The sequence below is a fragment of the Phodopus roborovskii genome, unplaced genomic scaffold (genome assembly GCF_943737965.1).
Source record: "Phodopus roborovskii unplaced genomic scaffold, PHOROB, whole genome shotgun sequence".
NCBI classification, from domain to species: Eukaryota; Metazoa; Chordata; class Mammalia; order Rodentia; family Cricetidae; genus Phodopus; species Phodopus roborovskii.
The window spans coordinates 20750980-20775543 of record NW_026126418.1 but is presented as its reverse complement, the minus strand read 5'-3'; the positions used below and the strand labels follow the sequence as shown (position 1 = coordinate 20775543).

Below are 24564 nucleotides of genomic sequence, written 5' to 3'. Positions count from 1 at the left end.
TGTATATGGGTTTCTTGCATCCTAAGCTAGTCCTCAAACTTGGTATGTAGCCGAGGATAGTATTGAACTTCTGACCTTCCTGCCTCTACCTTCTGATTGCTGAGGTTACAGGTGTACACCACCACACTCAGTCTAAGTGACAAAGAGGATTGAACTGAGGGCTTCCTGCTTGTGCGGAGAGCACTCTACCAGTGGAGCTACATCTCTTCTTTGACAGAGGGGTATTAAAGCAGCCTGCTCCAACTCCTCCCTTTTACCCCACACTCCAAGTTTACCCAGGAGATCTTAACTACTTTCCCTTCCTGGGATCCTCCATGTGTGTCCCTCTTAGCATCCCCTTTTTACTTAGCTTCTCTGGGGCTGTGGATTATAGCCTGGTTATCCTTTGCTGTACATTTAATATTCACTTGTGAGTGAGTACATTCCATGTTTGTCTTTCTGGATATGGGTTACCTCACTCAAGATGTTTTTTGTTTTTTCTAGTTTCATACATTTGCCTACAAATTTCAAGATGTCATTGGTTTTTGCTGCTGAGTAGTACTCCATTGTGTAAATGTAACACATTTTAGTTATCCATTCTTCTGTTGAGGGGCTTCCAGGTTCTGCTATGAACACAGTTGAGCAAATGTCCTTGTGGTATGAGTGTGCTCCCTTTGAGTATATGCCCAAGAGTGGTATTGCTGGGTCTTGAGGTAGATTGATTCCCAATTTTCTGAGAAACCACCATGCTGATTTCCAAAGTGGCTGTACAAGTTTGCATTCTCACCAGCAATGGAGGAATGTTCCTCTTACTCCACATCCTCTCCAGCATAGGAGGGATGGAGTGGGAGAGCAATGAAAGAGATTTCTTGATAGAGGGAGGCATTATGGGGTTAGGGAGAAACCTGGTGCTATAGAAATTCCCTGGAATCCACAAAGATAACTCCAGCTAAGACTTTTAGCAATGATGGAGAGGGTGCCTGAATGGGCCTTCCCCTTTAATCAGATTAGTGACTACCCTAATTGTCATCATAGAACCTACATCCAGTAACTGATGGGAGCAGATGCAGTGACCCACAGCCAAGCACTGGGTTGAGCTTCTGGAGTTCAGCTGAAGAGAAGGAGGAGGGATCATATGGACAAGGGGGGCAGGTTTCAAGATCATCATGGGGAAAACCACAGAGCCAGCTAACCTGAGCTAGTGAGAACTCATGGACTATGGACCGACAGCTGGGGAACCTGCACGGGACACAACTAGACCCTATGAATGTGGGTGACAGTTATGTAGCTTGATCTGTTGGTGGGGGGGGGGGAGGCTGGCAGTGGACTTGGGACCTATCCCAGGTGCATGAACTGGCTTTTTGGAACCCATTCCCTATGGTGGGGTACCTTGCTCAGCCTTAATATGGGGGCTGGGCAGGGGCTTGATCCTGCCTCTCAACTTGGCATTCCAGACTTTGTTGACTACCCAGAGAAGTACTTACTCCCTCTGAGGAGTGAATGAGGGCTGGTAAGGGGGGAGGTGGGGTGGGAGAAAGGGAGGGAGGAGGAACTGGGTTGGTATATAAAATGAAAAAAAGTTTTTAAATTAAAAAAAAAAAAGAGGAAGAAGCAGACTAATCATACACTGATTTTACCTTCTAAGTTCTACTATGGCCAAGGGCTACTTTTGAGTCAGTCATGGGAAGGCCACTGTGACCCACTGTCAGAAGTCTTGCCTACTTTCTGGAAAGTTCAGATTCAATTTCTGGTCTGTGCAACTTCCTGTTGTGCATCCCCCCTCTACACACATACACACACATCTGACACACAGCAGAAACGAGGTGATTGTTGACCAATTGAATAGGCAAGTTCTTTGATATTGGCTATCAAGGACACAGATAGGATTGTGCAATTAGGTCTTGTAGTGTTATTTTATCCTACACTCCTGTCCCTACTGGGATGTCACTGTCTTATGGCAGCAACTACAAGGAGACTGGTACTGCCTGTTGCCTCCTCTGGGGAGCTGATAAGAATTAGAAAAGAGATACAAAGATAGCACATGGAGGAGGGTAGAGAAGGGGAGAGCAAGACTGCCTAAATTACAGAGGAACAGCTGCACTGTGAACTTTTGTGTCTTACTCCCTCCATCCCAGTAAACTGCAGTCATTTCTCCTCCTGATTTCTAGCTGTTACAGTTCTCATTTTCTTATTAAAAATATTTAAACATTAACATGAACTGCCTGCCTGTACACGTGTGCTACAGGAAAACGATCCTTTGGCAAAAATGAAAAACAATAAAAACCTCGTCATAAATAGCTGCCTTCTTTCCAGCCCCTCTGTATCCCATCACTGGAATTTCACAGTTGAGTTTGCACACTTGCTCACTTAGTGTTTATTTAAGATATAAACTCGTAGCTGGGCAGTGGTGGCTCGTGTCTTTAATGGAAGGCAGAGGCAGGGGAATCTCTGAGTTCGAGGCCAGCCTGGTCTACAGAGCAGATTCCAGGATGTCCAGGGCTGTACAGAAACATCCTGTCTCAAAAAACAAACAAACAAACAAAAGTTACAAACTTGGGGCTAGGGAGATAGTTCATTCGATAAATCACCTGCTTCCTCTCCTCCTGCATTAGAACTTGCATAGGACCTAAATTCTGATCCCCAGCACCTACATAAAAGCTAGGCATGGTCATAAGTGTCTATAACCCTAGCACTGAGTAGGGCCAAGATGGGGGATGTCCAGAGCTTCCTGATTAGCTGGTTTAGCCAATTAGTGACTTCTGGGTCCAACAAAAGACCCTGCCTCAAGAAATAGGTGGAAAGTGCTAGCAGAAAATACCCAAAGTCAACCTCTAGGCTCCACGTGCATGTGTGAGCACACATACAAAACATACACTCACATATACTACACAGTGGAAATTACATATATTCAAGCCTGGCTGCCCCCCCCACCCCCCAGTCATAGCTTTCTAGAGACTTTCCTGGGTCTTGCCTTGAGCTACGGAGCAACTGAGTCTCCACAAAGACTCTTACCTTCCTTAGTTCTTCCTCTGCCTGCATTTTCAAAGGTCATATTTTTATCTGTTAGCACCATTCCCATTCGGGTCCAGAAAGCTGACCCATGCATGGTTCAGGTTGTCTCACCCGACTCTGGACTGTATCTTTAGCTCTCCTCATTTAGGTTAAAATAGAACAGGAGGAAACAAAACTCCCAGGGGATGGGGAGATCAATCTTCCCACCTCTGGGTGGGTCCCCTGGTCAGAATTGGTTACCTGGGTGACTGAAGTCAGTCCCTATGGACAGAAGTTTCTGTCCTGCTGGGTCCCACAGCAGTTTAGCCCAAAATAAACACACAGAGGCTTATATTAATTATACATTGTTTGACCTGTTGCTCAGACTTCTTGTTAGCTAGCTCTCTCTTAATTATTAACACATTTCTACCTGAATCGCCACGTGGTCTTGGCTTACCAGTGATGCCCAGGTCTCTTGCTTCCTCATATTGTCTCTCTGACTCTGCCTACTTCCTTTCTCTATCCCGGTTTGGATTTCCCACCTGGCTAAATTCTGCCTGTCCATTGGCCAACACAGCTTTATTCATCAACCAATAAGAGAAATATATATTCACAACATACAGAAGGACATCCCTTAACTGGTCTCCTTCCCTCCGAGTCAGAGAGTTTACTTGTTTTACCCTTCACATATGGGCAAGTGGGTGTTGGAAATACACCTCTGAGAGCCATGTTGAGCCTTCAGCGTAGCTCCATTAATTTGCCCCTCTTCAAAGTTTTCCTACCCTCTCTTTTTCTCTTCTTCAATAAAATGTGGCAGTGTGGATTTAAAGGTGCTTGCTATCTCTGAGCAGTTATAAAACAGTGTTCTGCTGGAAACAAAGGCAGTCTGGAGCAATGTCTTCACAGTGTCCTCTGGGAAGCTGACTCCCCAAGCCCTAGAATTTGGCAAGAGCAGGCTATGGGGTAATTCAGGAACTTCCCGAATCCTGTGAAAATGGGCCACTGGGGACAGATCAGTCTTTCCCAGAATGTTCTGGGGCAGCTGAGATACTTATCACAGAAGGTGTCCTGAAGGGTTGAGACAGCTCAGTTCTGGAATTCTTGCCCCAGCCCATCATGATGCATGTCTCCAGACCCCACTCTCCTATGCAATGAAAGGCTTTGATTTCTGTCATATTCTTATCTAACCTGCCCACAGGATCATTTACTTTCATATTGTTTGATGGGTTCATTTTGTTTACTGGCTACAGTGATCTGAAAACATAACAGGACGTTGTCTCTAGAAATGGAAAATCAATAGCACTCACCACAAATAGAGTGAGTATGGGCCACTCAGGCTCAGGGCCTTAGGCCCAGGATACTTTTAGGGGGCCTATGAATATCCTTTAACTTTAATTTCTTTTAAACTTAGAAGAAAAAGTAAATATAACAACAGTGAGTATTGTTACTCATACCCCTTGCTTGGATTGCTTTTGTGTGGTGTGTGTGTGTGTGTGTGTGTGTGTGTGTGTGTGTGTAAACTTGTGTGGAAGTCAGAGGACAACCTCATATGTCTGTGAGTGGGGTTTCTGTGATTGTTTTTCCACATTGTCTAGGATGCCAGCTGGCTTGTGAGAGACATGGATTCTTGTTTATTCTGATTTAATACTTTTTTTAGACTGAAGTTTCTCTCTCTCTCTCTCTCTCTCTCTCTCTCTCTCTCTCTCTCTCTCTCTCTCGTGACAGGGTTTCTCAGTATTGCTTTGGAGCCTATCCTGGAATTAGCTCTGTAGCCCAGGCTGGCCTCAAACTCACAGAGACACACCTGTCTCTGCCTTCAGAGTGCTGGGATTAATGGTGTGTGCCATCACCACCTGGCTTGGTTTTGGTTTTTAAAGACAGGGTTTCTCTGTGTAACCTATGCTGGAATTCACTGTGTAGACCAGGATGGCCTTAAACTCAGAAATTTGTCTGCTTCTGTCTCCTGAGTGCTGGGATTAAAAGTGTGGATCACCACCACATAGCCAATTTAGATTTTTTTTTTTTAAATGGAGGAAGGGAAACAATACAAAACAGCCATGAAAATCAGAATACAATCCTAAAGTGAACATAAAGAATACAAAATGTTCTTACTAAAGTGTCCCTGTCAAATTCTGCCCTTCTTGTTAAAAGTAGGAATTAGAAGTAGCCTAGTAGCAGGATGACGTAGTCCTTTGACCTCAACAAACAGTAGGCTAAGGCAGAAGGATCATGAGTTTAAGGCCACTCTTACACTAAATATCAAGTTAGAGGCCACCTTGGGTTACAGGAGACCCTGACTCAAAGAAACAAAGGAAACTATCATGCAGGAGATAGATACTAAAGACTGTAGGGTGGTGGTGCTGCACCCTGTTAGTCCCAGCACTGGGGAGGCAGAGGCAGGTGGATCTTGGTTTGAGGCCAGACTGGGCTATAGAGTGAGTTCCATGGCAGCCAAGGATATTAAACAGTTCAACAGTGAAACCCTGTCTCAAATAAATAAATAAATAAATAAATAAATAAATAAATAAATAAATGACTGATGAGCATTAAACTGATCATTTATCTTTGAGAAATCAAAGAGAAACTGAAGAACTTGAAAACACAAAAGTCTTTTTTCTTTCCTTCCTTCCTTCCTTCCTTTCTTTTTTTTTTTTTTTTTTTTTTTTTTTGGTTTTTCAAGACAGGGTTTCGCTGTGGTTTTAGACGCTGTCCTGGAACTAGCTCTTGTAGACCAGGCTGGTCTCGAAACTCACAGAGATCTGCCTGTCTCTGGCTCCCCGAGTGCTGGGATTAAAGGTGTGTACCACCACCGCCTGGCTACAAAAGGCTTTTTTAAATGAAAGATTTATTTTACTTTTAATTATGTGTATCTACATGTGAGTACTGTTGTCTGCGGAGGCTAGAAGAGGTTATTGGAGGCCCTGGAGCTGGCATTGCAGGTGGTTGTGATCTTAACCAGGCAGGCATCTCTACAGCCCCAGAAAATGCCAAAACAAACCTAAACTGAAACCCAATAATCAAAACAAGACTTTATGATTTAAAAATTACTTGAAGGATTTAAAAAAATAATGAACATTACATACCAAAAGTAAGTAAACCAAAAGCAGGAAATGCTTTTTAAATCTGTGTCTGTGCATTCTGGAGCATTGGAGATGGAAGCCAGGCCTTATTCCTACTAAATAAACTCTCATTTATTTACTGACCTACTGCTTCAGCTTTGTTTGTTTTGTTACTTAAACCCATTAAAAGTGTTTGGTATCCATTTGGGGGGTTCACTTGCACTGGAAGTCACTGGATTGAATGATGGAGAAAATAACAATGACAATGTTGATTTCTTTCTTTCTTTCACTTATTTTTCTGAGATAGGGTTTCTCTGTGTAATCCTGGTTGTCCTGGACCTCACTCCCTAGACCAGCCCTGAACTCAGAAAAATCCCCCTGCCAGCGCCTTCTGAGTGCTGGAAATAAAGCACCACTGCCTGGCGACACGTTGAGTTTTACATTGTTGTGGCCTAGTTTTGGTATAAGTGTATCAGGCCCTGAACTAAAATGTTTGCATTCAAGAAAACTACTATGATCTGATGTAACAAATACTAAGAGAGCTTTGGGGAACTAATTAGATAGTCCATAATGACCCAGCTTTAAATGATCTGTTCTCAATTATTTATGCCTATTTCCATTTTTTTTTATTTCCCTCTTTTAAAAACAAATTTCTTGGAAGTGTGTATTTAGGAGCTGGAGAGATGGCTCGGTAATTAAGAGCATGTATTGCTCTTTCAGAAGACCCAGGAGCCTAACAACCATTCTAGGGGATCTAAGGCCCTCTACTGACGTCCTCCAGCACCAAGCATATATGTGGTGCCCATCAAGTCACATAAAACACTCATGCACACAAAATACAATGGAGCTTAAAATTTTTAAATGTTATCTGTAACCTCTAAAAATATGTATTTGGGTATAGTTTTGAATGAATAGTTATTTTATTCAAAAATTTTATTTAATTTTTATTACACAGGTGGTGGATATCATAAATGAAATAAGCCAGACACAGAAAGACAAATACTACATATTGTAACTCATATGTGGGTTTTCTGTCCTGTTTGTTTGAGATAGTGTCTCATGTGACCCAGGCTAGCTGCCAATTCCCCAAGTATCCCAAACTGACATTAAACTCTTGATTCTCTTGTCTCCGCCTCCTAAGTGGCAAGGTGTGTGACACCACATACAGCTCTTTCCCTATATCGAAGCTTCAGAACATTCTCATGGGAGCAGAGAATAGAATAAATATTACTAAGAAGTGAGGAACAGTAGCAGAGAAGAATAGAGGGAGCTGGGTAATGGATACCAAATATGGTTATATAAAATGAATGAATTCTAGTGTTCTTTTTTATTATGGTGTGTGTGTGTGTGTGTGTGTGTGTGTGTGAGTGTGTGTGTGTGTGTGTGAGTGTGTGTGTGTGTGTGTGTGTGAGTGTGTGAATATACTGTGGTATCCATGTGGAGTCAGAAAACACCCCAAAGGATTCAGTTCTCTCCTTTTCTCCTTCTGCTGTGTGGATTCTGGGAAGTCAGGTTTGGCAGCCACCAACTTTGCTTGCTGAGACATCTCTCCACCTCTGAGTTCTTTCTTTTTTATATTTTTAAAAGATTTAAAAATTTTATATGTATGATTGTTTTGCCTGTATATATCCATATGTATGACCAGTGTCCACAGAGGTTAGAAGAGAATGTCTAATCTGAAATTATGGATGGTTTGTAAGCCACCATGTGGATAGTAGGAACAGGACCAGGTTGCTGGGAGAGCAACAAATGCACTTGATTGCTGAACCAACTCTCCAGGTTCCCAGCAGCCTTGGGTTCTTATGTTCTATAGCACAGTAGGGCTGATTCCATTAACAGTGATTCATTATATATTTCATAAAGAACTAGAAAGTTTCATAGGTCCCAGCACAAAGAAATGAGAATGTTTATCACATAAATACTAATTATTGTAATTTGACCATTGCAACATCTGTTGGATTACCACACTGCACCTGTCAGTACATACAATTATTGTGTTTCAATTAAAATAAACAAACTATTCATTTACCTGTATCTATGTGTGTAAGCTCTTATATGCTAGTTCTGGACCTTTCCCAGAATGCCTGAATTCACTTCAATGTGCAAGGCTATAAAGGAAGGAGGGACCACCAGACTACTGCGCTCCACACTATCAACCCATTTAGGTTCCTCACACCCTGTCACCCTGCCAATACTGTTCCTTCACTCTTATTGGAACACCTTCCTGTACGGAGTTAGGTCTTGTCCCGCCGCCGCGCCAGCCCCAAATAATACACAGAGACTCTGTATTAGATATAATGCTGTTGGCCAGGTACTTGTTTCTTATCGGCTAGCTCTGTCTTAAGTATTAACCCATTTCTGTTAATCTAATATTTCCACATGCTCTTACCGGAGAGCCAGCTGGTGTCCTATCCTCTCCAAACTCTCCATCTTGACTTCTCCTTACTACTTCCTCTTTCCTCCTTGTTTCCTAGTCCCTCCTATCTTCCTTTCCTATTGGCCAACAGTGCTTTATTCATTAACCAGTATGAGAAACATTTACAGAATGACATCTCCCATCACCTTCCTCTTATGTTCTTCCTGGAGCTTACTGTCTAGTCTCCCTCACTTAGATTCTGTCATCCAGAAAGCCTCTGTCCCTTCCACAAGGAGATCAAGTAAGTATCCTCCAACCCTCAGAGGACTGAGTAATGCTTTATGTTATTATTAAAAATTCAGTGACTAAACTGGCTGTGGTGGTGTATGTCTTTAATCCCAGCACTGGGGAGGCAGAGGTGGGCAGATCTCTTGCGTTTTAGGCCAGCTTGGTCCACATCAAGGTCCAGGACAGTCAGGACTACACAGTGAGACCCTATCTCAAAAAACTACAAGCACACTGTAGGCGGAGTTCCTTTAACATAAAAAAAATTCAGAGATTGAATTCTCTGTGTTTTAACTGCCTGAGAGCTTCTCTGAGGACAGACACCACATTTTCTCAGCCCGGCTGTTCCCTGGATAGTGTCTGGTACTTGGTATTCAGTGCTTGTTAACTAAGACTAACTAGAAATGGGTTCAAGTGCACTGCTCCCTCATCCCCTATCTATATTTAGGCATTGCCAATGGTGTCCTGGTCATTGCCATAATTTAGGAGGTATCTGGTTAAAGTTATTGAGCTGAATAAACAGAATTGTTCCACAAAAAGAAGCAAAGCAGACATTTGGTTCCTGGACAGAGGGGGAAAAAATCACGTGGCATACTGAGTCAAAACTTGGGGTTCAAAATATGCTAATTTCTGGGCTGGAAGGGTGAGGTGGGAAAGGTGGACTTCTCCCTAGCTTTATCACAGCAGCAGGGTCTCTCCCAATCGCTGTTCAGTATTGGGGGGGCGCTGCTATTAGATCATGGTCTCAACTTGGGCTAGGGCAAGGCATCTCTGCCCTTGCATAGAGGGGCGGAGACACTTTTGACTGTTCGTAAGGACACACAGTGGGTTCATAGTTTGTAATCAGCTGGCAGTAAAACAGAATAGGTCCCGAACTCTTAGCTTGAGGCTTCTCCTACCCATTGGTTTCCCAGATGGCCAAGCAGCAGACACTTTCTAAGTGTCCAACAGCGTCCTCATGTGATGCTCAGCATAAAGCAACCTTAAAGAAGCATCTATCGTAGTACCTTGGCCCAATTGCTGGGCTGCACCTGGGATCTCACACAGCTAAGAGAGCGGTACTTGGAGGGCATATAGTTTACACTGTCCCCCACTTGCTTTTTTTTTTTTTTTTTTTTTTTTTTTTTTTTTGGATGGGGCGTTGGGCCCACAAAGGCAAAGTGACCTGGCCCAGAGCTATGAGAATCTTTCTGGAGTTAGGGGTTAGGCCGGAGGTCACAGAGAGTCCTGCAGCAGAACTAAGTTTGCCTCGCGAGTATCTGGGACAGACGAGTGTGTTCTCAGCAGCGGAGGGGACTAATGAAGGCAGGGGATGGACCCCATCCAGGCTCCTGAGCAATGTCCCTTAAAGGGAACAGTGTGCTCCGCGGACTTGGTCTCCCATCTGCAAAGAGCTGAGTTCCTGGGATTCAAGACCACCGATATGGGCACTCGACCACGCCCTCCAGGTATCCACCCATGGGATGCGGAGCAGGTCTTTGGGGCTAGAATCGGTATGGGTGGAGCGGTCGTGGGTGGGGCTCCAGAGCTGTGTGATTCAGAGAGCCAGGACCTGCGGGACTCAGCTGCTGTCCCACACTCCTACTCGAGATGACAGCCAGCAAACGGGTGGCAAAGGTAAGCACATGTACGACGACCTCTTTCTAGTGCTCCCTCGCTTTCCCCCGGCTGACCTTTGAGAGCTTTTGTTTATCAGGGGTACCAGGGTGGGCTGAAACCCAGGCATCCTCACCCTCTCCCAGTGAAGGAGTGGGAGGAGGTGGACTCTCTCTCCCTCTCTCCCTTCCTCCCTCCCTCCCTCTCTCCCTCTCCCTCCTTTCTCTGGTCTATCCCCCCCTCCTCTCGTGTGTGTGTGTGTGTGTGTGTGTGTGTGTGTGTGTGTGTGTGTGTGTGTGTCCTATCCTCTGAGCACACGCTCAGGAATGGAGTTTGTGGGCCAGGATGGAGAACACACAAGACAGAGTTGTCACCAGCTTTTCAGTTGTCCTAAGGGGCTATGTATGTGGGGTGTTTATGAGAATGAATTAGCTTCACCAAACTGGTTTCAGTTTCAATTCTGCTGGAAATTTATTAGTGGGGCGTATCTCAGGCACAGGCAGGATTCTCTTGCGCCACCTACTGGGTGGACCCATAGTTTGATAGCCATCTTAACCGAGTGCTCAGAAGCAAGGTTCAGATGGGCAGTGGGGTGGGGATGGGTGGTCCCTGGAATGAAAGTATACAGAATAGTTCCTGGATAAGAAGTATCAATTTATGGCCTGAGTATGTTTGTATGTAGTCCGCTACAGATGCTAAATGCCTATTTTTTTACTAGTTCAGTGCCAGGCAGCAGGGGGCAGAAAAGGAACAAAAATCTCCCCCCCCCCCTTGAGTGTTCATTTCTATCTGGGACACTGTTTGAATACTACCCGGAAGAATGGAAAGGCGGCAATTTCCTTAGGAATGTCTAGAGGGCTGAATGGAGCCACAATTGGAGATAGTAGAGGAGAAACGCTGGGTCTGGCACCCCCAGGCTTTGGGTCTTCCCCAAAGGCCCCTCTAGTTTGCAGAATTTGGGGAAAGGCTGTTTCATGGGAAAGTCATGGCAGAATTCACCAAAGCACAAAAAATCCAAGTATTCCCAGTGGTAAGAGAGAAAATTCCCCTTCAGTATTTTTAAATTTCTTTATTTTTTGATATAGGGTTTTATGTCCAGGGTGGCCTCAAACTTGATATGTAGCTGACAATGACCTTTGGTTTCTTCTTTAAAATATTATTTTTATTTTATGTATATGGGTGTTCTGCCTGATGTATATCTGTGAACCACCTGCATGCATGGTGCTAGCAGAGGCAAGATCCCCTGCAACTGGTTGTTACACAAATAGTTGTTAGCCACTATGTGGGTGCTGGGAATTGAACCCATGTCCTCTGGGTTAGAGCAACAAGTGCAACTAACTGCTGAGCTATCTCACCAGCCCAACCTCCAATTTCTTGATTCTTCTGCCTCCATCTCTTAAGTCCTGAGATCAGAGATGTGCACTACTTTGTCAAGTTTTATGCCATTCTGGGAACTGAGCCCAGGGTTTCTTGCGTGCCAAGCAAACACACTACCAACTGAGCTGCATCTCCAGTCCAGAACATGTTTATTCAAGATCTGTGTTCTGCCTAAGCCTTTGCTCTTGCCCAAGCTATAGAGGATGGCTGTTGTTGGGTGGAATGGGCAAATGAGTGGTCATGGCTCTAAGTAGAAGGCACAGGAAGCAATCTGAGAGATAGAAAGGAGTGTGGGGAGTTTATGTATTTGGGATAGGGAGTACAGAAAGTTTACAGCAGGGAAGGATCCCATTCCCAACCCTCTGGGTTAGGGGAACTTTCCCTCTGCCTGTGTTTACACAAGCATTTCTCAACTTTATCTCTGTTGATGCTTGGGACCAGATAATCCTTTGTGGGATGTTTCACAGTATCTCTGGACTGTATCTGCTGAACTGTGGTAGCACCCCATTCATGACAATAGAAAATGTTTCTAGATATTGACAAATGTGCTCTAGTGGGTAAATGTATCTCTGGACAGAGGACTGAGCTGCCTTGAATGTGAATGTTTTTCAATGGCCCCCACCCTCTCAAAATGAGAAGATCTGGAGTCCCATGGGTGAGGTCCTTGGGTCAGCTGCACTTTGGTAACTGGGGACTCTGGGCATGCTGAGGTACCACCTGATATGCTCAAGGCTCTTAGTTCCATCCCCATTACTGCAATAACCATGCCAAATCTAAAACCTTTGGGTTGTTCTTCAGTGACGAAGCTATTTTAACTCAACTTTCCCAAGAGTACTCAACCCATGAAGCTCTTCTCCTGTAATAACTATTAATGTTCCATGGGACCCCTGCACACACTTGTCCTATTTGGGCCCTCAGCCTTGGTGATCTGTTTTTCTGCCTGGTGGGCTCCTACTTACTCTTCAAGGCCCATCTCACAGCATGCAACCTCTGTGAAGCATCTCTGCTTTCCCACTTCCCTCCTTCCTGATTATTTTTCCACTCACACTGTTCACATCCTCAAATTCAACTTCCCTCCATTACTCCAAAGATGTTTTTGAGGATGGCACCCTGTCTTAGTCAAGGGTCAGCAGAGGACACTCAGTGAACTGCTCTTGGGAGAACACAGGGATGCCTAAGTGACTGAGCCCACATTTCTGAGAAGCCGAGTTACTCCTTATCCCCAGTTGCCAAGTGTGATGTGCAAGATCCCTCATGAGGGGCAGCCTGAATCAGTCCTTTACCCCAAGGGCAGAGTGATGTGGTGGGGGAAGGATGGATGATGTCCTTGCCATTCATTCCGACAGTGCATATTCTGCTACAAACTCAGCAGATATTACTGAGATAGGAATAGGATAGAGATAGGAAATTGCACCCAGTGACTTTCCAGAAAGAAGACAAGAAGGCAGAGTTAAGAAAGGCTCCTAGGAGAACTTACTCCCAAGTTCTCCATATTTGAGAAAGTGATCAGCTGATTCTTACACTGGGGCTTACAGAGCTGGGGAGAGGCCGAAATCAGGTAATTTATTTATCACTCAGCACTGTCTCACAATAGCTAAGTGCTCCCGAAGTGGGGGCTCTTGTAGTCGGACTTGCATTTGGGTTACCAGCTCACAAATAACTGCATGGAGACAATATTAATTATGAAAGCTTGGCCTTAGCTTAGGCTTGTTCCCAACTATCTCTTATAACTTAAATTAACCATGCTTTTATTAATCTGTGTTCTGCCATATGGCTCAGTTACCTCTCCTCTGTGTTGTTCATGTGTCTGACTTCTTCAGTGCCTCGTTGGTATATTTTATATGCCTATATTCATCCCAAGTTCTTCTCTCTGTCCATAAGTCCTGTCTAGTCTGTCCTAGTTAGCTATTGGTCAGTCAGCTCTTTATTAAACCCAATTATAGTAACACATCTTCACACAGTGTAAACAAATAATTCACAGTAGGCTCTGTCTGACCTTTTGCTTTCTGCTCTTGGGATATTCTTTTTGGGCTTGCTGTGGGGCTGTAGGTAGGGGTCTAATGTTATGAACACTTGGCCCACTGTTCCTGATGTGACCCCTACAGGAGTTTGAAAATCTTTCAGAGCAGCTTCCACCATACCTGCGGGACCTGTCTATCGATGATGGCAATGTGCTGGTGTGGAACATGCTCCTGCTGCCTGTGAGTGTCTGTGAGAACTCTTCGGGTAGGGAGTGACTTATGGGCAGGGAGGGCCAGGCCTAGGTGAGAACTTCCTTTGACCTGGGATCTCTTCTGGAGGTTGTGGTGTGTGGTAAAAGCTCTGTCTCTGGACCAGCTGCTTCTAAGTCCAGTCAGACTAATGAACACACCAACAGAAACTTTGGATTTAAGAGGACACCTGTCCTTCCATCCAGTAGCTACCAAGCCCACCAAAGAAGGTTCAGCAGACAAACAGTATCAAAAATAGGGGAGGCCCAGAAGGTGAAAATGAGGACCTGAGTTCAACCCTCAGCACCCATGAAAACAGTCAAGTGTGATGATAGGAGTGTGTAATCCCAAAGCTGAGGAGGCAGAGACAGGTCTCTGGGGCTCACTGACCAGTCAGGTGATTTTCAGGTCAGTGAGAAGCCCTGTCTCTCAAAACAAGCTAATGTAATATGTATGCATGCATGCATGAACCGTGTGTGCGCGCGCGCGCGCACGTGTGCACACACAAGCACACACACACACACACACACACACACACTTTGAGATAGCATCTCTCTATGTATCCCTGCTTGGTCTGGAGATTGAACTCAGAGTACTGCCTACTGAGTGCTGGAATTAAAAACATGTGTTACCATGCCTAGTTAATATACTTTTTTGACAAAATGAGACCTCCTTGTTTGTTTTTTGTTTCTTTTGTTTTGTTTTGTTTTTTTGATACAGGGTCATGATTCAGCTTGAGAAATAACACCCAGAAGAAAGGAAAAGGCACAGCCCTTTGCTGGTCAAAACTATTGGAACAAACTGATGATCTAATTAATTAGAACCCATACTTACCATGCAATGGTCTTGCCTTCTCTTTCCACTACCAGAAAATGGAGAAATGGTTGATCTAGGCTAACACCTGAGTCCTGTCAAGGTCCTTCAGCCCTTGGATTGAAGCTGTCTAGATGCTGGGCCACAAGTGTTAAGGGAAAAGATACTAAAATGGGTCCTGGTTGTGTCTCCAAGGAGAACAGTTTTGGGATGGTGACACTGAAGGAAGAGGAGCAGGTGAGAAGGAAGAGCACAGTCATAGGAAAAAGTAGGAGAGGCCATGTTTGGGAGATGCTGTGAAGTCAGAGGATCTCTATGATTGGCTCCTCAGGCAGGTGTGCCAAAACCTTTCCAACCAATCAGGACGCTAGAGGATATTTGTTAGCATCTAGACATGCCTGGGGAGCTGTGATGAAGAAAGCAGCTGACTTGCAGGGAAGAGAACCAAAGAAGGGATAAGCAGACCTCTGGTTCTAGAAAGGCTTAGTGTCACTGTACATGCTCATCCAGGCAGCCCTACCTGTCCCTTCAGTCACAGTGGATCACAGCTGCTCTGGCCTTGTAAAGCTGTAGAGAATCGCAACAGATGGATCACTGAAGAACATGGCATGAAGTGAAATTTAGGACCCTCACCCACCCTAAGGCAGGACAGCTTCCTTTTACAGATGAGGATGTAGAAAACTAGAAAGCTGAAGAATGTACTCATAGTTACACAGAATAAGGTGGCAGGGCAGGGTTTCGTCTGGCTCCAGAATTTCATTCCATCTCCCCACACCCCTTCTGTCCCTTCTTGTCTATGTGAACCTGTGGAAGCAAGAGGTCAGTTTAAGTACTAGCCACTTTGTTGTTGTTGTTGTTTAGCTTTTAGCCTGGGACTTTCTAAGGAGGCTAGGCAGGCTAAGCAGCCAGCCCCAAGGGATCTTCCTGTTTGTACTTACCAGTATCAGTATTACAAAGGGGTGACATCATGGTCAGCTTTGTTCCCCCCCTACAGGGATTTGGGGGACCCAAGTCAGGCCCTTATGCTTGTAAGACAAACACATTCCTGACTGAACTATCCTCTTGGCCTTTTTCTTTTCTGTTTTCTCTTCCTTCATTTGAGACAGGCCCTCACTATGTAGCTCAGGCTGGCCTTGAGCTCATGGCAATCCTCCTGCCTTGGACTTTCACATTTTTCTTTTTTGTTTTGCTTGCAGTGCTAAGATTTGAACCCAGGACAGATGTGCAAAGCATGTATTTTGCCACTGAGCTACATTTCCAGTACACGGATGGTTTTCAATCAAAAACTTAATTTAATGCAGAGTTTGGGAAGCAGTGGCAGTATTTCTGCTAATATGAGATGTGGTAGGAAATCCTTCATCTAGCCCTCCTTTACAGATGAGAGATCAAGTCCTAGCAAAGCCCAGAGTCACACTGTAGCATGAGGCAGAGCAGAAGACCTAGGGCCTCAGCTGTCTGCACATTCATCCACTGGTAAGACCATGGAGCTCAGCAAAAAGGGGTCAATAGAAAGGATACAAGGATACAAAGATATCCAGTTCTGCCCTGAGGGTCTGCATCATCCTTGTGGCTGCCAAACAGGCCCAGGCTTTCCTGTTTATCAAGACTGTGAACTGGGAATTCATTCTCTTTATCTGCCCAGGAGTTGCTCCCTGCCTCATCTCAGCACAGCCAAGCCCAGTTTCCATTCTGCATCTGTTAGGGACAGGCACTCAGTCAGGCCTTAACTCCGTGCTGCAGACATGGCTCAGTAGTAGTGGATGAGCCTAGCACGTGTGAGCCCTTCGTGTCTATTCCAAGACTCAGAACAGAACAAAACAAATGCAACACTCAACTCTGCCCAACCATGACTGTATTTCTAACTCTCTTTGTAGTGTGTTTTCAATAATGGAACTTCTGGAAGGATTTGGAGCCTTGGCATCAGCATGAAGGACCCCGAGCTCTGTGCTGAGATCATCCTGGTCTCCCTTCCACTCTCCTTTTCTTTTCTTTACAAGGTCTCATTATCCCAGGCTAGCCTCAAATCAAACTACCTATATAGCTGAGAAAGACGTTGAATGTCTTATCTACCACCCAGGTGTGAACCATCACACCCTGTTTTATGTGGTACTGGAAACTGGTCCCAGGGCTTTGTCCATGCTACGTAAATGCTATGCCAACTGAGCGACATCTCAAGCCCCTGAAATTCCTTCAGAGAGCATGGAAGAGTGGTCATATGTGGGTTGTACATTCAAATGCTGAGTTTCCACTTCAGCACAACCACGGTGGCCTGAACTTTACATAGACACACTGAACTATAGTTTCCTTGTGCTGACAGACATGGCCATCTTACCTATCAATAATAGCTGGCATGTATGTGTACTGTCATAGCCTGTTCTATGCCTTTGAAATAAACTAACTTATAAACTAACCCATCTAAGCTCTATGAAGACATCTAAACTTATCCCTGAAGAGAAACTCAGAGAGGTCCAGTTATTTGTCTAAAAGACATGGTCTTTATGTTCCCTGTACTCTCTGAAGAATAATGTGAATAAGCCATTCCTAGGCACAGGTGGCCCAGTGTAGGTGTCCAAGGGAATCTTCAGGTCACTTTATCTGAATTCTTCTTGTACCAGCTTTTGACCCCTGTTTACTCCAGCCCCTAGGTTTATGGTTTTTGTTTTGTGACAGAGTTTTGTTGTGTAGTCCAGGCTGACTTGAACTCACTCTGTAGCCTAGGCAACAGTCCTCCTGGTTCACCTTCCAAATCCTGAGGTTATAGGGATGTAACTTTATGTCCAGGTTTTTTTTTTTTTTTTTTGAGATTTATTTTTAACTTAAGTGTATGTCTGCTTTGCCTGTGTATATGTATCATTGTAAAGTAATAACATTATGTTGTCACAATCCCCCTATATTTCTAGTACTTATCAACATGTATTTCAGACTCTGCCTACATTTGATAATATCTGTCTATTCCTCCAGCAGGTACTGGAGTATAAGCACTTTTCTGTTTTATATTTCTAGGATTCGACCATTCTGGATATTGACGCAAGTGCCATCAATACAGTAGCTGTCGATTTTTGTTTTTGTTTTGTTTTTTAAATCTAGCTTATTTCGCTTACTGTGATGTCTTCAAGGCCCATCCAAGTTGTATCATATATTAGATTTTCATTCCCTTTTAGGATAATGTTTCTTTGTATATGTGTGTCTCATTTTAATATTAAGTGGGGTCACTCAAACTAAAAAAAAAAATCAGAATGTTCTTTCTCAAATGTGGATCCTAGTTTATAGTGTACACATGCAAACAGCTGTAAGGGTGGGCACAGTGTGGCATTTAGAAAGGAAACCAGGAAAGGGTAACATTAGATGATGAGGACAGACAGAATGCAGACAAAAGGATACATGAGTCATGAAAGAGGACCTAAAACTGATTTGTTTGTCCAGTTTCAGCTCTGTCATAGCTTTCCTTTTTTGTGTGTGGTGAACAAGTCCATAAAAGTGCAATTGAAAGTGAAAGTATAAAACCCCAATCAATTGATATCACTGGGAGCCCTGCTCTTTTCTCTAGGGAAACAGGAGCAGTGATCTGGGGATGGGGGCTGGGGATGGGGAGGACTACCACTACTGGGAGGAGTGGAGCGGGGCTTTGGTCAGGATGTATTGTGTGAGAGAAGATGAATTGAAACAAAAAACCGAAAGGAAGTCGCATGGTTTCAGAAAGGCTGTTCTAACTGTATAGATGTTCATTGGATGTATAGTTTAGGAGTGGGCAAGCATTTATTTGAGTGGCTACATTAACTTAACTCTGGCATTTTTTATTTGTGACTTAATTACAATAAAGTGATTTTATTAAAATAATTTCTCCAGGCAGTGGTGGCACACACCTTTAATTCCAACACTCAGAAGGTTGAGGCTGGCAGATCTCTGTGAGTTAGAGGCCAGTCTGGTCTACAGAGTGAGTTCCAGGTCAGCCAGGGATACATAGAGAAACTGTCTTGAAAACAAAGAAACAAACAAAACTGGTGAGGAGCACTGGAGAGATGGCTCAGGGGTTAAGAGCTCTTGCAGGGGACTTGAGTTCAATTCCCAGCACCCACATGGTGACTCACAACTCTGTATCTCCAGTCCCAGGGGAGTCAATACCTTCTGACTTCCATGTGCATGTGGTACGCATACATGCATGCAGGCATTCATACACATAAAATAAGAAAATCTTTAAAAAATTATTTGAGGAATATATCCCAAGGTGGAATTGATGGAGCATATTTTAATTTGTGGAGAACTGCTTTCTGGTTTTGCATAGCATCTGCACCATTTTAAAGGAGTAAATTTGTTCTTTGACAGTTCCATACATATGTTACACACACTTGTAGCTCTCATGCTGGCCTCCTCTCTTCCTTATACATCTCTTTCTCACATGTCTGCTTGTTTTGTCTGTGTGATTTTTCTGGGTTTCTGCCCCATTTTTCAACACTGAGGAAAGTGAGGTTCAGGTGTGGAAGGTGGCTCACTCGTGACAATAGAGTAAAACTGGCAGGTCAGCACTCTGTGTGAGTCTACCCTTCTTTTAATTTCTAAGTAAATTGCTACTCATATCTTCTTTGGAGTAGAACTGAGAACACTTTAGACCCTGGGATGAGGAAGGGAGGGAACCAGATCAAAGCTCTTGGAGGAAAGCCATCTTTTAGGGAGTTGTACTAATAGAACAGAGCTCAGTCTCTTCTCTTTGACCAGGACCAACCTCCCTATAACCTCAAGGCCTTCCATCTGCAAATCGATTTCCCCAGGGAGTATCCACTTAGGCCTCCCACTTTGAAATTCATCACCCCGATCTACCACCCCAACATCAGTGAGGATGGGCTGGTGTGCCTGCCCCTCATCAGCACTGAGAACTGGAAACCTTACACCAAGACCTGCCAAGGTAGGGTTGGCCTTGCCCAGAAGAGGGGATAATGTACATGGGGGCTATTGGATGGGGATGTTTGGGGGCTTAATTTGAGTTAAATGCTTCAAAGAGAAGAGATAGGGAAGGGGGTGTAACTCAGTTGGTAGAGTGCTTGTCTTATAAGGTCTTAGGATTAACCTTCAACACCACATAAACTGGGTGTGATGATCCATGCTTGGGATCTCAGAACTTGGAAAATGGAAGCAGGAGGATCAGAAGTTCAAGGTCAACTTCAAGGACAAGATGATTTGGCTGGTAAATGGGCTTACTGTGTATCTTAAGGTTGTAATTGCTGTGAAGAGACACCATGACCACAGAAACTTTTATAAAGGAAAAAATTTAATTGTGGTGGCTTATAGTTCAGATTTTAGTCCTTTATCACCATGGAAGATCATGACAGCATGCATGTAGACATGGTGCTGGAGAAGGAGCTGAGAGTCCTACTTTTTGATCCACAGATAACAGGAAATGAACTGAACTAGGTGTAGCTTGAGCACAGGAGACCTCAAAGCCTGTCCCCACAGTGACACACTTCCTTCAACAAGGCCCTGTCTACATCAACAAGGCCACACCTCCTAAAAGTGGTACTTCCTATGAGCTTATGGGGGCCAATTACTTTCAGTCTACCACATTGAGCAAGGCTAAACCTGGGCTTGATCCACATATCCCACAGTGAAAGGAACAAACTAGCAGCTCACAAAAGTTGTTCTCTGACCTCTACATGAACTCTGTGGCATGCATGTGTCAGCATTCACAGCCATCACATTAATTAAAAGAGTGAATCCTCAGTTACACAACAAATTTGAGGTCTACCTGAACCTCAAATTTTGACCCTGAGTCAAAAACAAGTGAATTAAGCGCTGGATAGATGACTCCAAAGTTAAGAGCACTCAAGTGGTGGCTCATTGCCATTCATAACTCCAGTTCCAGGAGATCCAGCACCCTCTTTTGGCCTTCAAGGGTGCTGCACATGCATGGTACACATATGTACATGCAGGCGAAATATTCACACATAAAATTTAAAAGAATATAAATAAAAATTTTTAAGAATTATGTGTGTGTGTGTGTGTGTGTGTGTGTGTGTGTGTGTGTGTATCTGTGCACCATATGCATGGCTGGTCCCTGTGAAGACTAAAAGAGGGTGTTGGAATCCTGGAACTGTAGTGACAGACAATTGTCAGGTGCCATGTGAATGTTGGGAATCAAGCACAGTTCCTCTGGAAGAGCAACCAGTGCTGTTAACTGCTGAGTCATCTACCCAGCCCAAATAAGTACATTTATTTATGTATTTTATATATGTGGATATTTTCTCTGCATATATGTACACCAGAAGAGGGCATCATATCTCATGGAACTACAGCTGTAATAGTTATAAGCCATCATGTGGGTGCTGGGAATTGAACTCAGGACTTTTGGAAGAGCAGCTAGTACTCTTAGCTGCTGAGGCATTTCTCCAGCCCAAATACATTTAAAAAGTTAGTAAATCAGACCTGATAAAAATGAGGGTCTGAAAATTAAATAAAAAATACTCTATATGCATAAAAAAAAATGAGGGTCTGAGGAGAGCCTGTTGGATGAAGAGAAGCTTCCTGAGATACTTGATGGTTGGTATTCTCTTCAGGTGTGACTGAGTAATTTAGCCTGTGTGTGTGTGTGTGTGTGTGTGTGTGTGTGTGTGTATGAGAGAGGGGGGGAGGGAGAGGTGTGAGAATGAGAAAGGGATAAAAGCAAGAGAGGGCGGACAGTGAGAGAGGGTGGAGATTGAGAGAGGAACAAGTGAGTGTGAGAAAAAGGACAAGAGACAGAGGCAAGAGAGAGAGATGGGCGAGTGAGAGAGGGGAGAGCATGGAGAAAGGGGGAGAGAGAGGAGAGGGACAGAGACCAGAGAGAGCAGTGAGTGAGAGAGAGGACAGAGAGAGCAGAGAGTGAGAGAGAAGGGAGAAGTAGAAGGGAGACAGTGGAGAGATGTGAGAGAGAGAGAGAGAGGGAGGAGAAAGAGAATTGAAAGGTAAGAGAGTGAGAAGAGAGGAGAGAGGAGAAGAGAGAGATATAGATGAGAGAGGGGAGAGACAGGAAAGAGAGGAGAGAGAAGGACAGAGGAGAAAGGAGAGGCAGAGAGAGGAGAGAGGAGAGAGAGAGAGAGAGAGAGAGAGAGAGAGAGAGAGAAAGAGAGAGAGAGAGCTTGCCTGTGGAGGGAAGGGCTTGGCATAAGGAGGCCATCATCTCTTTCTATGATATGGTGTCACCATTATCCTGGTTGAATGAACAGAGACACTGAAACTTAGGCAGAGTGAAGCCATTGAATTAAGCCCTACAGGTGTGGATGGGCAGAACCTGGCTGGATCTAGCAGGTGTCAGGTATTGTTTAGTTTCATGGCAGCTTGACACCAGCCAGAGTCATTTGGGAAAAGGGACTCTCCTTTGAGAATTTGCCTCCGTGGGTAAGTGTGGCCTATAGGTAAGTCTGCCTGATGTTTTCTTGATTGAAGATTGATGTGAGAAGACCCAGCCCACAGTGGATGGTGCCACCCCTGGGCTGAGCAAGCTGTGAGGAGCAAGCCAGTAAGCAGTGCTCTTTTCTGGCCTCTGCTTCAGTTCCTATCCTGATTTCCCTCAATGATGGAGTGTGATCTGAGGCCTGTAAGCTGAAATACACTTTTCCTCCCCAAGCTGCTTTTCATCATAGGCTTTCATCACAGCCACAGAAACCCTAAGACTTGTACCCAACCTATTGATATTGTAAAAGGAGGTTGTCAGCTGCAAAATTCATACTTGAGAACTGCATTATCAGGTCACCTCCCAAAAGGGTAAAAACAAGTATCATGTTTTAAGTAAGCTTATAATTTAGTGTTGGTCCTCAAGTTGGACACATCTGACTCAGCATTAACAGAATTCTTGGTAGTGCTGGAAATGTTGGATGTGTCTCCAGTGACTTACATAACAGGAACGCAGTGGTGATTATGTTGGACAGTAAAGTTCTGAAGTTTGTGGACTCAGCCTGGTTGCCAACCTGTGTCTGACCTGCTCAGGATTCTTAATTGAGGGGGACAAGGATCCCTGGGGCAGGGGAGACACAAGGAGTGAGCCTTGGATGAGCCCTATGGACCTGTGATGCTGTCTTCACTAGAGCTGTAAATAAGGACAAAGACATTTGTGCACCAGCTTAGGGGGGTTGAATGCCACCTTCCCAGATTCCCAAAAGTAGTTGAGAAAGATTAAAAGCCACTGAGTCAGGAATGGTTTTCACTATTTAGTTTAGAAACCTGTTACCCCAAATAAAAGTTTCTTTGAAATCGCAATCTAACAGAAGACCAGGGTGTTTGAGAGATGGTCCATCACTTAATAATCATTGCTGCTCTTGCTGAGGACAGTTAAGTTCCCAGTACCCATATTAGGACCTTCACAACTCCCTGTAACTCCAGCTCTAAGGGATCCAAATCCTCCTGGTCCCCAAGAGCATCTACACACATGTGCGCATGCATAGACACATACCTTAAAAACAAAACAGAAAACCAGTGACTCTTAATAAGACCCACATTGAGACTTCTAGATAAGAGCATAGCTCAGTGGTCATCAGAGATGCTTCCTCCAGCAGCTAAAGAGAGCAAATGTAGAGACCCACAGCTAAACATTAGGCAGAGCTTGGGGAACCCTGTGGAAGACAGGGAGGAAGGATTGTAGAAGCCAAAGGGGTCGAGGACACCAGAAGAACGTGGCCCACAGAATCAACAGAGCGGGACTCATAGGGGCTCATAGAGGCTGAAGTGACAATCACGGGGCTGGTTAACGTGGTTTTGTGGGGGGAAAAAAGATTGAGAGTGAGAACCAAGAATCTCACTCATCTAATGAGAAACTTATTTGAAGCCATGGCAAATAGTTATTTAAAAACTATAGCTCTAGAGTCAGGTGTGGTGGTGCGTGTCGCTAGTCCTGGTACACAGGAGGTAGAGGGGCTCTGGTCTGAGGACAGCCTGGGCTCCATAGACAGACCCTGTATAAAATGAAGAGACAATGAGAGGACCATCTGCTTTGGCTGTGGAGCCATCCTAAGTGATGGAAGCCGCTTGGGGTTCCCCGAGGAACTATTGTGTGGCTTCAGAAGAATCTGGGGATGAGTAGCCCTGACCTTCTCCCATGGTTCTCCCTGCCCTGATGCCCTGCTCTGTTCTCTGTCCCCAGTCTTGGAGGCCCTCAACATGCTCGTGGGTAGACCAACTCTGGAAGAGCCTGTGCGGCTGGAGCTCGCTGATCTTCTGACCCAGGACCCCGAGATGTTCAGGAGGAGGGCAGAAGAGTTAACCCTTCAGTTGGGAGTAGTCCGACCTTCTTAATTCTGGTTCTGAGGCCTCTCTGCCTGGACCATCTGCTCAGTGGATGGATATCCGAGACTGGCACCAGAGGCCTTTGGAGGCCCATCCTTGTGCGCATGCTTCCCTTTGTAGCCGCTAATTATGAATAAATGTGCCTAGTGTGTGTATGTGGTCGTCTGCGTGGTGTGTGCTCCTCCCACAAGTCATATGCTTGTAGATGTGCCAACCCCACACCCTTGGCTGCTCCCCAAACCAGCGGAAGTTAGGTTTGCACAGTGTCGGGCCTGCTTTTCAGTTCTCCATCTTAGCTACTTTCCAGACCAATTGGCGGAAAACTTAATGCCTCGGGGCCCAGGCACCGAGGGGTAAAGGATGCAGGACTGTGGCTGGAAGCTGGGCACATAGAAGGAGCCAAATCCACCGCTGAGTGATTGAAACCAGCCACACCTGCATAGGCATGCCCAGACTGAGGTGTTAAACATTTTATTCTCCGCTGATGAGTCCCGAAATGAAGACTTGAAAGACCATCCCAGAAACCAGACTTCATGTTTCCAGATGGTTTGCTCTCGGATTGGCTACATTACCGGGGGTTAGGCCTCAAGCTGGGATTTGTGTACTTCCAACATCTAGTCCGAGGGCTCCACAATTCATAAGCTTAACTTAC

At 44.7% G+C, this 24564-nt stretch overlaps 1 protein-coding gene across 1 annotated transcript; it reads left to right on the top strand.

Annotated features, from left to right (window-relative positions):
• The first annotated feature begins 10212 nt into the window (after positions 1-10212).
• On the top strand, positions 10213-24067 carry Ube2l6 (ubiquitin conjugating enzyme E2 L6). The gene is made up of 4 exons (XM_051184358.1): positions 10213-10287; positions 13749-13844; positions 19380-19566; positions 23770-24067. Exons 1-4 carry the CDS (start codon positions 10261-10263, stop codon positions 23919-23921), a joined length of 462 nt encoding a protein of 153 aa, XP_051040315.1. The 5' UTR covers positions 10213-10260; the 3' UTR covers positions 23922-24067.
• The last annotated feature ends 497 nt before the right edge of the window (positions 24068-24564 follow it).

What these genes read in the sequence shown, in the direction of transcription:
- Ube2l6 (XM_051184358.1), top strand. Translation starts at nt 10,261, where the DNA reads ATGACAGCCAGCAAACGGGTGGCAAAG. An exon ending in CCAGCAAACGGGTGGCAAAG is followed by an intron (nt 10,288 to 13,748) that starts GTAAGCACATGT and finishes TGACCCCTACAG; the next exon opens with GAGTTTGAAAATCTTTCAGA. An exon ending in GGAACATGCTCCTGCTGCCT is followed by an intron (nt 13,845 to 19,379) that starts GTGAGTGTCTGT and finishes CTCTTTGACCAG; the next exon opens with GACCAACCTCCCTATAACCT.